Here is a 17835-nt window from a genome sequence, read left to right as displayed (position 1 = left end):
TTATAAATAATTATTATTATTATTATTTTTTTTGTGTTAATATTATATAAATATATATAATATTGTTTGTCGCATTTTGGCTTTGTGAAAAGTTCTTTTACACACAAATGTATTATTATTAATGATGACAGTATTAATATGTGACCCTGGACTACAAAACCAGTCTTAAGTGTCAATTTTTCGAAATTGAGATTTATACATCATCTGAAAGCTGAATAAATAATCTTTCCATTGATGTATGGTTTGTTATGATCGGACAATATTTGGCCGAGATACAACTATTTAAAAATCTGGAATCTGAGGGTGCAAAAAAAATCAAAATATTGAGAAAATCACCTTTAAAGTTGTCCAAATGAAGTTCTTAGCAATGCATATTACTAATCAAAAATGAAGTTTTTAGACATTTACGGTAAGAAATTTACAAAATATCTTCATGGAACATGATCTGTACTTAATATCCTAATGATTTTTGGCATAAAAGAAAAATTTATAATTTTGACCAATACAATGTATTTTTGGCTATTGCCAGGGTCACATTTTACTATATCAACCATTTTTCCACAATCAAAAGGTCAAAAGTGAAACCAGTCGTATTGTGAGGTGGTGTAAATATGCATTTGGATGACTACGTAATCTTAGAAAGTTAATTCACCCAAAGAAGAAAATTACAAGACCATGCAACAAGTTTCAGCAAGACTAGAAAACTACATTTCCCTGTTTAGTTTGCACTGTATGTGAAATATCAAAGGTGTCTAGTTTGTTTCAGACACCTGTGAGTACTGCAGATCAAATGTTCATGCTTCTATTCTGGTCTTGACACATGACATCTCAGCTCATTGATTTCCTGCATCATTTCTATAATTACCTAAACGGAATAACCATATGCATGGAAGCACTTGCACCGGTTGACTTCAACCAGCACCGTCTCTGTAATGGGGAATTCTCCGTTTCATGAGGAAGTATAAATGATGCATTTGTATTATATTCTGATGTGTTTTGTGAGCTTCTGGACTGATGCATTTCTCCACAGGGTGCAGTTTATTCTGACATGCCGAACGCTTGTGTTAAAAACTGTTGCTGCATCAAGTTACACAGCTGCAATTGCAGCCATAATGGCATCTGAACATTTGGCATAATTTTGTCATTATCTAATATTGTGGCTCTTATATTGGGACACTTTTTTTATATTCCAAGAGACTTGCCAATCCATTGTCTTATGCAATTCAAGACCAATAACTTTCAGCGAGAAGACATGGCTCTCTGTAGCTGCATAAAAAGCAAATGCAGTGCGTTGCATCATGACTATATTTCTGCATAATATTTGGATGTCGATCATTCAGAGCTCAGTTCTCAGCTATGTTTTATTTAAATTTTAAATTTATCTTAATATTGTAGCTGAAAATTAATTAGGAGAAATAAACACAGAGACAAAGGGTAAATGCTTGAAGCATTTCTTCTTCTTCTTGTTGTTGATGATGTTGTTTTTAATCATTATTCCAAATTTTATTCCAAAAAGGAGAAATATGAAGCAAATCGTATCGTAGTGTAATTATGCATTGGATGGTTAATCTGCTCTTCTTTTTTTTTCTTTTACTTTTTAATATTTTTTAAAACTTTTTAAAAATATAATAATAATCATAATCATATAATCATCATCATCACCATCATCACATAATCTTAAATGGTGATTTTATATATATATATATTTTTACATTTTTATTTTATTGTTTGATGAATCATTTAATTTTCTTTTGTTAATATTTAATGTTCATATTGCTTGCAGCAATATAATGAGGATAGCGGCTGAGATCAGTGTTATTTTAATATTACATAATAAAAAAATGTAATTAATATTTGTATATTTTAATATGAATATTATATTAAATATTAAATAATACAAATAAAAATATGAAAAAAATATATATTTTATGTTAAATTAAAATAATTGTATTCATTTATTTATTTATTTATTTATTCTTTCTTTTGTAATTAAGCTTTGTGCTTTTAGCATTTGTATTTTTTTTTTTTTTGTTATTTGTAAATATTACTGCTTGTTTAATTTGATTTATTTCAATTTTTAGCTAATTTTAGATCTTGAACATATTTCATTTAGTTGCCCTAGGCAACATTTCTAACTAATAATATATATATATATAATATATATATATAATTTTTTTTTTTTTTCAATCAACAAAATGTTTTTTAATAGTTTCAGTTTAAGTTAACAATGATAACCTTGATTGTTAACTTTTAACTGCAGAGCAAAAATAAGTGAATATGAGTTTGAGGAGAGAAACCTCATGTGCATTAATTAAAGTCTCCATTTAATCTCACAAATCTTAAAGACACTATTAATAGAGATGTGTTATGTTCTGCTCATGTGTCTCCCTTAGGTCCTGTTCTCAGTGTTGCGGCCCGGCGTCTCCGTGAAGCTTCGGCTGCCGGCTCCACGTTTGAGATGAGCTGCCAGGCTCACATCCAGAACCTCCCGCCGGGAACCGCCTTCTCCATCCTCGTCTTGTCCGAGGAGGCTGTTGGGTCACCCAGCTGCAAACTGGCCTCTCTGGGCCCTGAGATGGTTCTGCAGCTGGAGGAAGACCGGGATCTGATGCTGGTGAAGACCGGGAAGAGGGAGTTCCAGTTCCGGATCCCGGCGGTGCAGGTGACCGATCGCGGCTTTTACTGGTGTGAGATGAAGGCCTGGACGAAGCAGCCCGGGGAAGACTGGGTTGAGATGGCCAAGGGAGTGTCCAATAAGGTTCAGATCGATTTCATACACAAAGGTACAGAATGCAAGATATATTCGGGTGAATCTCACAAAAACATGTCCATTTCTACCATTAAGAATGCCCCTGCTGCTTTAAGAAATTAGAAATTGTTGTTGTTTATATAACCTGTGTTTGTTTTATTTTATTGTATTTGGTGTATCATTGAATTTTATTTTGTGTTAATATTTCATGTTTATTTAGCTTGTAGCACTTTGGGTTTGAGAAAAGTGCATTTACAAATAAAATTATTAAAATAAAAATAAAAATATTATTAATTAAAAAATTATAATCTCATTATTGTTGTTATTATTATTAGATAAAATTATAAAATTATTGTTAATAATAAAATAATAATACCAATAACAATAATACTGTTATTATTATTTTTTTATTATTATTGTTGTTATTTACAGAAAATCGAGAGCAGGGCAATAATGTAGTTCACATTTTGTGACGAAATAAAAAATCAGTTAAGGTGTTTTTTTATTTATTTTATTAATGTCTTAATTTTCTTTTCTTTATTTGATGTTTTATATTGTATTTTGTTTTATTGTTTTCTTTTCTTTTCTTTTTGACTTTTATTTGGCTTATAGTACTTTGGGCTTGAGAAAAGTGCTTTTACAAATTTAAATTATTATTAATAATAATAATGACATTATTATTATTATTATTATTATTATTATTATGAGTACTGTCATTAGTAAAATTATTATTTATATCAAATTTGACCCTGAAATCAAAAGGAAATGAAGTAAATCATATTTTGAGGTAGTTGTAACAAGCCCTACCTCACAATATGTGTTATTATTTTCTTCTTTCTATGTTGTGAGGCTGAAGAGCGTTTAAATGAAATCCAGTTGTATTTTAAACAGAAAGATGAAACAAAAGTATTTGTTTAAAATCCCAGTAATAACATTAGATCAACAGATAGATCTTAAAAATTCAGATATTGCAAGCATGTATAAACTGTAGTGACGTCCCTGGTTTGTGAGCAGTATCTGTAGATTGCCTCTCACACAGCTGGACGTTTGAGGATAAATGTAACACTCATGAATCATTCAACAAGCTGAACGTGACGTTCTGATCTATAGGAAACACAAAGTGATAATGAAGAACGAGTGAATGAACTATATGTGCTTGAACACAGGGACTGTGCCTACTGCAAACGTGTTAGATCTGATAAATAAGATATCATTAAGCTTTATGCCCTATGATTCATTATGGCACATGATGTATGTTTGCTTGGTGTATAATGATGATTTTCAGTTTTGACTCAAAGATGAGCCACATTTGAAGCCAGCATATGCACGACTGTGATCACACACATCAGTCAAATTCTGTTAGATTTCAACTGTAACCATACATCTATAATTAAATTAATAAACTACAGTACTTGAACTGAAAATGATTACGTTTATTCAGCAAAGAAGCATTAAATTGATCAAAGTGACATTAAAGACTTTTATAATGCTACCAAAGATTTATATTTCAAATAAATGCTGTTCTTTTTAACTTGAAATGAAATTAAATGCATCACAGTTTCAACAAAAATATTGGGCAGCACAACTGTTTTCAACATTGATAATAATCAGATATGTTTCTTGAGCAGCAAATCAGCATATTATAATGATTTCTGAAGATCACGTGACACTGAAGACTGGAGTTATGATGCTGAAAATTCAGATTCGATCACAGAAATACATTTACATTTAGTCATTTAACAGATGCTTTTATCCAAAGTGACTTACAAACGAGGACAATGGAAGCAATCAAAATCAACAAAAGAGCAATGACACTTCTGATCAATTGAATATATCCCTGTTGTAAAAAAAAAGCATTCATTTCCAAACTTTTGAACAGTAATGTCTTTAGAGCACTTGGAATATAGTACAAAATATACATATACCCAAATGATACGAGCGACTTGCTAAATTTACTTGAATAAATTGCATTTTAACATATATTCACATAGAAAATAGTTATTTTAAATTGTAATAATATTTCACATTTTTTACTCTATTTTTGATCACATAAATGCAGCCTTGATGAACAGAAGAGACTTCTTCCAAAAACATGTAACAAATCTTACAGATCTTAACTTTTGAACAGTAGTGTAAATAATACACGATGCTCAATATACAGTATGCTTTAATATGTCTATCTTATAAGACTTAAATGATGTTATTTTTGTCCTGTTTTATCATTTCTTACAAGGTCCCACGTTTGATGTGTCCATCAGTTCAGACACAGCGAGTGTTTTCCCCTGGGAAACTGTGAAGATGGAGTGTGACGTCAGTGTAAGCGGCACGTCTCCAACTACAGGCGAGTTACACGTTTCTTTCTCATCAACACACAGATGAAATAAACAACACAGGTGAATGCTAATTACACTGCTGGTGTACATTTAATTATCAGTTTAAACATTTTAAATGTATTGTAGTTTGTTTCTTTAAACATAAAGTAAATCGTGTTAGATTCATATTTAAAACATAAGAAAAAAAACAACAATAAAATATACATTATTTTCATCTTATGAAATTGTGCTTTTTAGGTAAATTGATCTTCTTTTAAAGCAATAGTTCACCAAAAACAATGAAAGTTTGCCAAAAATGTCTTCACCCTAAAGCAATCCGAGATGTAGATGAGTTTGTTTCTTCGTCAGATTTGGAGAAATGTAGCATTGCATCAGTGTCTCAGCAATGGATGCTCTGCAGTGAATGGGTGCCGTCAGAATGAGAGTCCAAACAACTGATAAAAACATCACAATAATCCACACCGCTCCAGTCCATCAGTTAATGTCTTCAGAAGCCAAAAGCTGCATGTTTGTAAGAAACAAATCCATCATTAAGACATTTTTTACATAAAATTGTTGCTTCTAGCTAAAATACAAGTCCATAATCCATAACAACGATTCCTCCAGTGAAAAAATGGGCTCTGGTCTGAATCAGGAGAGGAATCTGCACAGAATAAGCACCGTTTACAAGTGAAAACAGTTCAAAACAAATATGTGGCTGGATTTTGATGTGAGAGACGACAGGAGATGGACTTTTTCTGGAGGAAGCGTTATTATGGATTATGGACTAGTATTTTAGCAAGAAGCAACACTTTGATGTTAAAAACGTCTTAATGATGGATTTGTTTCAGCTTTTGTCTTCTCCAGATGTTAACTGATGGACTGGAGCGGTGTGGATTATTGTGATGTTTTTATCAGCTGTTTGGACTCTCATTCTGACGGCACCCATTCACTGCAGAGCATCCATTGCTGAGACACTGATGCAATGCTACATTTCTCCAAATCTGATGAAGAAACAAACATTGTTATCACATATATTGACGCTAAAACAAATCAAAATGAAGCATTACAAAGAAAACATCACATTGGCAAGAGTAGTACTTTGAGTTCAAAACAGTTCATCTCATGTCAAATGTGTTATTTTACTAAACTCAGGTCGTGAATAACTAGGTTATATTATGTTATCGCTGACTGCTGTTATCAGCCTTACTTTGTTCATTAAACACTATCAGACGACATTCATTTCTCACCCTGTTCCTGAGATGTTCCACACATCATCCAAAATCAACAGTTTCACAGCGAGACCCAGATGAGATTTGTGCAATAATAACAGATCAGCTAACAGCAGATGTGCTCGTGCCCGCATGTGTTGCATTAGGATCTTTATTCTGAAACCAAGCACCAGTGTGTGTGTGTGTGTGAGAGCACACCTTCAGTCCGGTTTGTTTTCTATTCGAACATTTTGTTCTGTAGTGTTTTATTATTCACAGGCCCTAAAGATCAGGCATTTATGGCTTCATTGAGTCATTCGATATACTTTACTGTTGATTTATCATCCATGTTTTACTTCCTTTAGGTGTGTTTATACAATGAAAGTTCATGTAATGTTCACACTGTAGGAGTAAAGTTTCTCAAGTGATGATAAAAAAAAAGTTTTTTATATATATATATATATATACATATACAGTGAGGAAAATAATTATTTGAACACCCTGCTATTTTGCAAGTTCTCCCACTTAGAAATCATGGAGGGGTCTGAAATTGTCATCGTGGGTGCATGTCCACTGTGAGAGACATAATCTAAAAAAAATCCAGAAATCACAATGTATGATTTTTAACTATTTATTTGTATGATACAGCTGCAAATAAGTATTTGAACACCTGTCTATCAGCTATAATTCTGACCCTCAAAGACCTGTTAGTCTGCCTTTAAAATGTCCACCTCCACTCCATTTATTATCCTAAATTAGATGCACCTGTTTGAGGTCGTTAGCTGCATAAATACACCTGTCCACCCCATACAATCAGTAAGAATCCAACTACTAACATGGCCAAGACCAAAGAGCTGTCCAAAGACACTAGAGACAAAATTGTACACCTCCACAAGGCTGGAAAGGGCTACGAAATTGCCAAGCAGCTTGGTGAAAAAAGGTCCACTGTTGGAGCAATCATTAGAAAATGGAAGAAGCTAAACATGACTGTCAATCTCCCTCGGACTGGGGCTCCATGCAAGATCTCACCTCGTGGGGTCTCAATGATCCTAAGAAAGGTGAGAAATCAGCCCAGAACTACACGGCAGGAGCTGGTCAATGACCTGAAAAGAGCTGGGACCACCGTTTCCAAGGTTACTGTTGGTAATACACTAAGGCGTCATGGTTTGAAATCATGCATGGCACGGAAGGTTCCCCTGCTTAAACCAGCACATGTCCAGGCCCGACTTAAGTTTGCCAATGACCATTTGGATGATCCAGAGGAGTCATGGGAGAAAGTCATGTGGTCAGATGAGACCAAAATAGAACTTTTGGTCATAATTCCACTAAACGTGTTTGGAGGAAGAAGAATGATGAGTACCATCCCAAGAACACCATCCCTACTGTGAAGCATGGGGTGGTAGCATCATCTTTGGGGTGTTTTCTGCACATGGGACAGGCGACTGCACTGTATTAAGGAGAGGATGACCGGGGCCATGTATTGCGAGATTTTGGGGAACAACCTCCTTCCCTCAGTTAGAGCATTGAAGATGGGTCGAGGCTGGGTCTTCCAACATGACAATGACCCGAAGCACACAGCCAGGATAACCAAGGAGTGGCTCTGTAAGAAGCATATCAAGGTTCTGGCGTGGCCTAGCCAGTCTCCAGACCTAAACCCAATAGAGAATCTTTGGAGGAGCTCAAACTCCGTGTTTCTCAGCGACAGGCCAGAAACCTGACTGATCTAGAGAAGATCTGTGTGGAGGAGTGGGCCAAAATCCCTCCTGCAGTGTGTGCAAACCTGGTGAAAAACTACAGGAAAGCGTTTGACCTCTGTAATTGCAAACAAAGGCTACTGTACCAAATATTAACATTGATTTTCTCAGGTGTTCAAATACTTATTTGCAGCTGTATCATACAAATAAATAGTTAAAAAATCATACATTGTGATTTCTGGATTTTTTTTTTAGATTATGTCTCTCACAGTGGACATGCACCTCGATGACAATTTCAGACCCTCCATGATTTCTAAGTGGGAGAACTTGCAAAATAGCAGGGTGATCAAATACTTATTTTCCTCACTGTATATATATATATATTAGTCTTAATTCAGACTTTTTGGCTCATGTGTGAAACAGGAGGAAAGGAGAGATTTGCTGAGAGATATATAGACAAATACAGAGAGCTTACTTTCTCCATTTCAGCAAACCTGTCACTTTTTATTTTGTTTAATGTCACAGTCAGAACCTTTTATAACCATAATATGTTAGTGTGATTTTATAATGAACAAAATTAACAATAACATGCAGTAATTTTTCAACATGAACTTTAACTGTTTTGATAAATAACTAGTCTATGTATTGCCATGTATCATTGAAATACTATTATAGTTTATATTAATATTTTGAATTAGGTTTTTATATTTTCTGTTTTCATTTTAATTTTAGTTATTTCATCGCGTAATTTTATTTGCGACGTTTTTTATTTCTTATATTGATATAGGTTTTATTCATTTTAATTTCAGTTTTAGTTTATTTTAAGTTAAACAAAATTTTAAAAACAAGATTAATGTTGCCTTGACAACTAGTTGAAATAATGCAAGTTTACATTTTCATAGTTTATTTTATTCCAGTTAACATTTATCTTATTTCAGACAATGAAAATATATATTTTTAAGTTTAGTTTTAGTAAACTATAATTATATTGTATTATATATATAATTAATATACATTATATTAGCCAAAACTGAAATGATAGCATGGGGATATCCAAAAATCATTTAAACAATTTCAAAAGCATAATAGGTTTTCATTTTATGACATACTGTAATATGAAGTCTTTATTGCATTACACAGTGATTTGTGAGCAGTCATTCGAGTTCAATAATTCACGTACTGTAATGAACTTGTGACATGTTTAATTTGATCCATTTATACCATCTGCCGCTGTCACTCACAGGTCAGTGCATAAATGCAATTGAATTTCAAATAGGGCTGGTCTGAGAAGTTACTTTTGCAAATGGCACTTGAAAAATACAAAAAAATACTGTACTTCATCGTCGTAAATTAAACTCATTCATGTTGGGTCCTTAAGCATTTGTTTTGTAGATGGTTGCACATTATCTTTTACTCATTATATTTTTAAATTTCTTTTAATTATTAGTTTTTATTTTTACATTTATTTTATATATTTTGTTTTATATAATTGACATTTAACATTTTATTAAAAACAAAATATAGGTTTTAAGTAAAAAATAAAGTCAAAGGAAAGGAAGGAAGTCAAATGGCCAAGTTACCTTACAGTGACTTTAATTGAACTGAAGTATGAGAAAGTGTTTCAACACCCCAAAAACATCCAGATTTCACCTTCATGATGACGGTTTTCGCTGGAAATATATGCAAAGTTAAATGTCGGTTAGAACAAGGAAATAAACAAGTCTTTTGGAGGACGTTGGTGCTTGGGATCAGACGTGTCTGTGCTTGCCTTTATTGCAGCACAAACGTGGAAATGAATGTTTAATGTTGGGAAAAGACTTCATAAACTGATGTCATGTGAAACTGGGTCACGCTGTGTGTGTTTTTCAGCGTGCAGCAACATGTCACGCTGCCTCAAGATCAAGACGTCATGTATTATCATTTATAATGTAGACGCAGTTCAATGAGTTATTGTATCGTATGCAGATATATATATATATATACTGTATTATGTGATTTTTATTGTTTGATTAAAACTGTTTGAGAACCGCTCAAGGTAACGTGCACAAACACAAGCCATTTATTTCAGCGCTGCACCTCAGGTGTGTTTATACTTCTGCACAACCTCTTATTTATGAGTCTTAGTTTAGGTCGCTTCATAAGATCCTTTCAAAATATATGCAGCTCCATTTTAAGTTACCTAGTTTTGATTAACATCAGATGCATTCTTTGTGCATAAGCCAGTACCAAAATAATTGAATCTTATTTCTGCATAGAATAAAAACTAAAACTACAACTCACAATTTTGACTTTTCATGCAGTTCTGACTTTTTTCTCAAATTCTTAGTTTTTATTTAGAGTTTTTATTTTGTAATTCTGACCTTTTTTCATGAAAGTTTGAATTTTTTATCAAATTCTGTTTTATCTCGCAATTTTCACTCTTTTTTTTGTAACAATTCTGACATTTTATCTACAATTCTGAGCTTTTATCTCATAATTTTTTTTTTTTATTGAGTTTTCTCACAATTTCCAAAATTTCTCACTTTCAATTCTGACATTTTATCTCAAGTTTTTAATCTTGTATGTTTAATTTTTTCATTTAATATTTGTATTTTATTTTATTTCAGCTTTACTTTTTTTTTTTTTTTAATTAGTTAACAATAACAATACTCATAAGGACTGAATGAGCTCTCTTGTGAGTTTTCTTTTCTATGCACGTGTTTATAACTCTGTATGCGTTTAGTTGTGAGTTTTGTGTATTACAGTATTAGATCAGATTGTGTCAGCTGTAATACGAACAACTTTTCCTGGAGACAGATCCTGCCGTGTTGTTTTATCTGTAAGGATGCTTTAACTCGTTGTAATCTATCATTCCTCTAATAGATCTCATTCTCCGCTGCTTTATTTCCTCCTAAGGCCAAAGTCTTGCCACATCAGTAACACTGTAATCTCAGGGGATGAACAGCATGTACTTCCCCTCGGCTGCGGGGCTTCATAACCATCTTTTGTCTTTTATGTAAGGCTCTGCATGTCTGTTGTCCCAGAAAAGAGCAGGTTCGAGTCAAGCTTCTGCATCTGTATCACCTTGATGTGCCTTTAGTTCTTCCTCCAGACATCTTCATGATATACGGTTTAAATGTCTGACAGCACACTGAAAATAAAAGGTGCAAAATCAGCTTTCAATTTGGAACTTTCTCTATTGATCATGTGACTCTTTGTACAGTCGGTCAGATTTTCTTACTTCTGATGAGGCTCAAGATGCTTTTTTTGGAAGATCTCAAATCATGCTGGAGGGCATGATTATCAGGCTTTAAGTACTAAGAAAAACAGTCGTTTTTTTCCCCTCAAATTGCAATTGTATTTTTATAGTATAAAAATGTAATTTAAAAATTCTAAACAAATTTTTAAAAAAACGTATACATTTCAATTTTTAAAAAAATTTCAAATTGTATTGATTTATATATTTTTGTTGTATAATTGATTTTAATTGTATATATTTTATTGTTGTATGTTTTATACAAACATGTTTCGACACTATTTCCCTTTTTAATACTGTGAAGCTGCTTTGACACAATCTGCATGGTAAAAGCGCTATTATAAATAACTGTAAATATGTATGAAATTTGCATACATTTTCTAACATTTATATTTAAAACATTTTTAAAATATTTTACAATAATATATTTTGTTTTTAATATTTTTAATATAATCTTTTATAATATATAATTATAAAATAATATAATTTATAATAACTTTATTCTGAAATTCAGTAATTATTTAATATTATTACACACATACATATATCATTTGCTGTTATACATTTATTTGTGTATTTGATATATTTTATATATTTTATATATACATTTTTATGTTTCTAAATATAATATATTTATTATTATTATTATTATTATTATTCAATTAAAAAAAATCTATTTATCTTATTGGTCAGTGAGTTTTGTTTCTCCTCAGCTGAAAAAAAAAAAAAAAAACACATCCTGAGGTGGTCACCGTTGTTTCATTTGATAAAGATTACGAAGACAAACGGAATAATAAAAATTTTCATTTCTCATTGACTTCAAAATTGTGTCACAGCGGAAATGAGTTTGAATAGGCCTTTACATTCAGAGGACTGCCACGTGTGTTTAAAGGATCCACAAAAATCTGTGACCCTTGCGCAAATCATTGGGGTTAAGCACATTAAATCGAATGGCTTTGCGCTACTCATAAGTCCCTCGGGCCAGATGTGTGCGCGTCCGTCAGCTCGTATCTCACGAGGTCTGCTCCGCTCCAGCCCCTGACCCTTCCTCATTACTGTAAGTCAAGATCCACACACATTAGCTCAGGATGGACACGGGATCGAGGAGATCGTGGGAGGAATATTAGAGCCTTAGCATTTCTGCTTGAGAGCGTCTCGCTATCTCAAACGACTTGATACGTCACAAAGATAAAACGCTGCCATTACCGTTTTACCATTACCATTATCGTGCACTGATTAGATGCGAGCATCACAGTTACTAGTGTTCACACTCAAAAATCACTATCGGATTTATTATTTTCACAAAAAAGTCATTTGAACATGCAAAATGGCCATCGCTATAAATGAGACTGTTTGGCGTTCAAGGATTTCTTTTTCCACAATAGCATTCTGGTCAAACATGAACGCTGGACTTATAATTAACCACATTACCCACAATCCTCTGACGACTCCACAGAATAACTGTAATTAGCAGGATATCGAATATGATTCAAATCTATTGCGCTCCAGGTCAGTGCACTTTTGTTCTCTTTATGTCTTCCCCACCGGATTGAAAAATCACCAGTGAGGTCTGTAGTAACTCTGCTGTTTCTCATACAGCACTGAGAGTCTTCTGCTTCTCTGATGTTTCTCTGGAACAAAAGACTCCAGTAATGTCGCATACATCTCCTTAGTGTGCTCGCATTCATTTGATAAGCTCTATATTCTTACTTTGTCCATTATTGACTCTCTTTTTTTATTATGTTAGGGAGAAATACCTGAGAAGTTGATTCTTGAAAGAAGCATACATGGATCTCTTTAATTATTCATATTTTATCTATCTATTTTTTTGGTTTGTGCATTCATTTGTACCTAAATGTGTTTCATTCATTCATTCATTCATTCATTCATTTCTATATTTGTGCATTTTTGTATTTATGCATTTATTTCTGAATTTGGCCATTTATTTGTTTATGCATTTATTTATGCATGTGTACATTTATTTATTTGTGTATATATTATAAATATGTTGTGTGTTTATTTATTTATGTTTTATTTATTCATTTATATATGCATTTATTTGTGCATTTATGCATTCATGCATTTATTCATGAATTGATCTATTAATTCATTTACATGAATTATTTTATTAAAACTAGTGTATTATATTAGCTGTAATTTTACAGTGTATTCAGGGTTTACAGCATTCTTGGCAATGTGTCATGGCAACAATGTAAAATTAAACATAAGTTTATTTATTTATTATTCATTCATGCGTTTATTCATGCATTTGTGCATTTATCTAATAATGCATTTGCATTCATTCTTCTATTAAAACTTGTGTATTATGTTAGCTGTAAATCTGTTTAAATCATAATTTTTACAGTGGTTTTAGGGTTTACAGCATTCTTAGGAATGCGTCATGATTTCCTGAACTATGAAAGAGCGATAACAATTTCATCAAGGCTAATGTCCTGCAATGTTTTGGTGGTTTTTCTCATTTTCTCCGTCTTCCTCCTCTTCCCGACATTCATTGTCTCGGTCTGTGTAATGGGGAGAGGGCTGTTGTGTTCAGGTCTTTGAGTCAGCGCGTGGGTTTGACAGCAGTGGGCCATCGTACAGTCAGTCTAATTGCTAGTTTGGGACCATCGTGGCTTTATAGTCATCTCTCTCACTCTTTCTCTGCGCATAGATGTGCATTTCATTGCCGTTCCAGCGATGGGAGACAGAAAGCATTATTTTTATAGGACATGCCACATCTTCTAATTGATCTTTAGTTCTTTGAACCAGTGTGTGTTAGTGAGGGAAAAAGACTTCTGCAAGAAATGGAGCTGAAAGATTTGCAATTTGATGAGATCTTGGCACGACCTCCATAATAATAAGCTATGCTAGAAAAAAAAGTGGTAGAGGATCCTTAAATAAATGCATCTCAAAGGAAATGGTTTTTTTGGAGATTTGCAGTCCTAAAAATATGTTCTCATTGGTAATATTTTTGAATCTAGAGGCATTTTTCTGTGCTTTTTATGCTCCATAGGTAGATTAGAAACTTAATATATTCTTATGACATAATGTTATTGTATTATATTGAGAGGGAAAAAAGCATAACTAAAGTCACAGGGTCCCTAAGCAGTGTTCACTACTCCCTGTACACGGAGTAGTGCAAGTTAAGCTTTCTTTATTTATGCATTTGTTTATTTATGCATTTATTTCCAAATTTATACATTTATTTATTAATGCACTTCGCACATTTATACATGGATTTATGTATGCATTTATTTACGCATTTACTTACACTTTTATTCATGCATTTATACATGTATTTATTTCTGCTTTATTTACACATTTGTTTACTCATTTATCTATGCATTTATTAGCGTTCATTAAATGCATTATTTATGCATTTATTTAAGAATTTATATACACATTTATACGTTTTTAATTTATGCATTAATTTACATATTCAAGCATTTTTTAAAGGACTTTATTAAATGCATGATTTATGCATTTATTTATTTTTGATTTACTGCTTTTATTTGCAGTGCATATTAATCATATTTTTTGTGATTTCTTCCCCATCAGATTATGTAGCATACGAGATGAAGTGGTTTCTGAGTCGTCTGAGGGGCTCAAACAGCCCGTCCCTGCTAGCCAGTATGGACCGCTGGGGCGTTGTGCACAAGGCTCCTCGCAACGACAGCAGCGACTGCAGCCTGGAGCGCCTGGGACCCAGAAAATTCGCCCTGAACGTCCACAGCACACAGGACAGCGACGCGGGTGACTATTACTGCACCACAAGACCCTGGATCCGCTCGATCGTCACCGGGGTCTGGAGCAAAGCGCCGGAGGTCTCCTCACAGAGAGTCTTCCTCAATGTGAAGTTTGCATGTGAGTAATAAAGTAGTGCACAGAATTGCTAAATGTTACCCTCAAACCAAGTCATGCAAGTTTCACAAGCTTTTATATGTTAATGGGAGGCTGCCAGCATTTGACACTCGTTCCCACGACAAAATTGCGTTCATTCGAAACTTCTCAATGCGTGTTGGAGCATGCATGTGTAATATTAAGAAATCTTGTGCATTTGCTTGAAATAGTCTAGCAAAATATGTAATTGTCATCTTTCCGGAAATCTTTCAAAACCTGTATGATTTTCTTTTTACCATGGAAGATAAATAGGAGAATAAAAACTGTTCAAACAGTTCTCTTTCATACAACAGTAATGCATAGTGAATCTGTCAAGTCTTATGAATATGATAGAAGACTGAAAATTAAGTATTTTTTCACAGAAAATGTCCTGTCTATCAAAGCTATGAAATTTGCTTTAATAACTTTGTGCCTCTTTGTGCCTGTACAAAACATTTATTTATTATGCATTTATTTATTTGTGTATTTACTTACTTATTTATGTATGCTTTATTATATATACATTTTTATTAATGAATTTATTATTATTTATGCATGTATTATTTATGCATTTACTATATGTGACCCTGGACCACAAAACCAGTCTTAAGTCGCTGGGGTATATTTGTAGCAATAACCAAAAATACATTGTATGGGTCAAAATTATCTATTTTTCTTTTATTCCAAAAATCATTAGAATATTAAGTAAAGATCATGTTCCATGAAGATTTTTTTGTAAATTTCCTACCGTAAATATATTGAAACTTAATTTTTGATTAGTAATATGCATTGCTAAAAACTTCATTTGAACAAATTTAAAGGCAATTTTCTCAGTATTTTGATTTTTTTGCACCCTAAGATTCCAGATTTTCAAATAGTTGTATCTCAGCCATAAATTGTCCTATCCTAACAAACCATACATCAATGGAAAGCTTATTTGTTCAGTATTTATCTCAATTTCAAAAAATGTACCCTTATGACTGGTTTTGTGGTCCAGGGTCACATATATACATTTATGCATTACTTATTATTTATGCATTTACTTATTTGTGCATTTACAGGTGCTGGTCATATAATTAGAATATCATCAAAAAGTTGATTTATTTCACTAATTCCATTCAAAAAGTGAAACTTGTATATTATATTCATTCATTACACACAGACTGATATATTTCAAATGTTTATTTCTTTTAATTTTGATGATTAGAGCTTACAGCTCATGAAAGTCAAAAACCAGTATCTCAAAATATTAGAATATTACTTAAGACCAATACAAAGAAAGGATTTTTAGAAATCTTGGCTAACTGAAAAGTATGAAAATGAAAAGTATGAGCATGTACAGCACTCAATACTTAGTTGGGGCTCCTTTTGCCTGAATTACTGCAGCAATGCGGCGTGGCATGGAGTCGATCAGTCTGTGGCACTGCTCAGGTGTTATGAGAGCCCAGGTTGCTCTGATAGTGGCCTTCAGCTCTTCTGCATTGTTGGGTCTGGTGTCTCTCATCTTCCTCTTGACAATACCCCATAGATTCTCTATGGGGTTCAGGTCAGGCGAGTTTGCTGGCCAATCAAGCACAGTAACACTATGGTCATTGAACCAGCTTTTGGTACCTTTGGCAGTGTGGGCAGGTGCCAAGTCCTGCTGGAAAATGAAATCAGCATCTCCATAAAGCTTGTCAACAGAAGGAAGCATGAAGTGCTCTAAAATTTCCTGGTAGATGGCTGCGTTGACTATGGACTTCAGAAAACACAGTGGACCAACACCAGCAGATGACATGGCAGCCCAAATCATCACTGACTGTGGAAACTTCACACTGGACTTCAAGCAACATGGATTCTGTGCCTCTCCACTCTTCCTTCAGACTCTGGGACCTTGATTTCCAAATGAAATGTAAAATTTACTTTCATCTGAAAAGAGGACTTTGGACCACTGAGCAACAGTCCAGTTTTTTTTTCTCCACAGCCCAGGTAAGATGCTTCTGACGTTGTCTCTGGTTCAGAAGTGGCTTGGTAGCCCTTTTCCTGAAGACGTCTGAGCGTGGTGACTCTTGCTGCACTGATTCCAGCTTCAGTTCTCTCCTTGTGAAGCTCTCCCAAGTGTTTGAATCGGCTTTGCTTGACTGTATTCTCAAGCTTGCGGTCATCCCTGTTGTTTGTGCACCTTTTCCTACCCAAATTCTTCCTTCCAGTCAACTTTGCATTTAATATGCTTTGATACAGCACTCTGTAAACAGTCACACCTTTCAGTAATGACCTTCTGTGACTTACCCTCTTTGTGGAGGGCGTCAATGTTTGTCTTCTGGATCATTGCCAAGTCAGCAGTCTTCCCCATTATTGTGGTTTCAAAGAACAAGAGATACCCAGAATTTATACTGTATGGATGGTCATTTATTCAAACTCAAATGTTAATATTTTAATATTTTGAGATACTGATTTTTGACTTTCATGAGCTGTAAGCTCTAATCATCAAAATTAAAAGAAATAAACATTTGAAATATATCAGTCTGTGTGTAATGAATGAATATAATATACAAGTTTAACTTTTTGAATGGAATTAGTGAAATAAATCAACTTTTTGATGATATTCTAATTATATGACCAGCACCTGTACTTAATGCATTTATTTATGCCTTTATGCATTGACATAATTATTTCTTTATTAGGCATTTATATAATTGTTTATATTAATTCTGTTAAAACTTTAAAAAGCAGTTTATACCATAATTTTTTAATAATTCTTTTGTGAATATACACT

At 33.3% G+C, this 17835-nt stretch overlaps 1 protein-coding gene across 1 annotated transcript in view; it reads left to right on the top strand.

The window, feature by feature from the left end:
- Positions 1–17835, top strand: part of ptgfrnb (prostaglandin F2 receptor inhibitor b) — a 45472-nt gene that overhangs the window by 22021 nt on the left and 5616 nt on the right. The window contains 3 exon segments of the mRNA XM_058790993.1: positions 2394–2783; positions 4983–5090; positions 14760–15065. Coding sequence (XP_058646976.1) covers positions 2394–2783; positions 4983–5090; positions 14760–15065 — 804 coding nt within the window.

This window comes from Onychostoma macrolepis, chromosome 01 (assembly GCF_012432095.1).
Source record: "Onychostoma macrolepis isolate SWU-2019 chromosome 01, ASM1243209v1, whole genome shotgun sequence".
NCBI classification, from domain to species: domain Eukaryota; kingdom Metazoa; phylum Chordata; class Actinopteri; order Cypriniformes; family Cyprinidae; genus Onychostoma; species Onychostoma macrolepis.
This window is presented reverse-complemented; position numbering and strand designations above follow the sequence as displayed.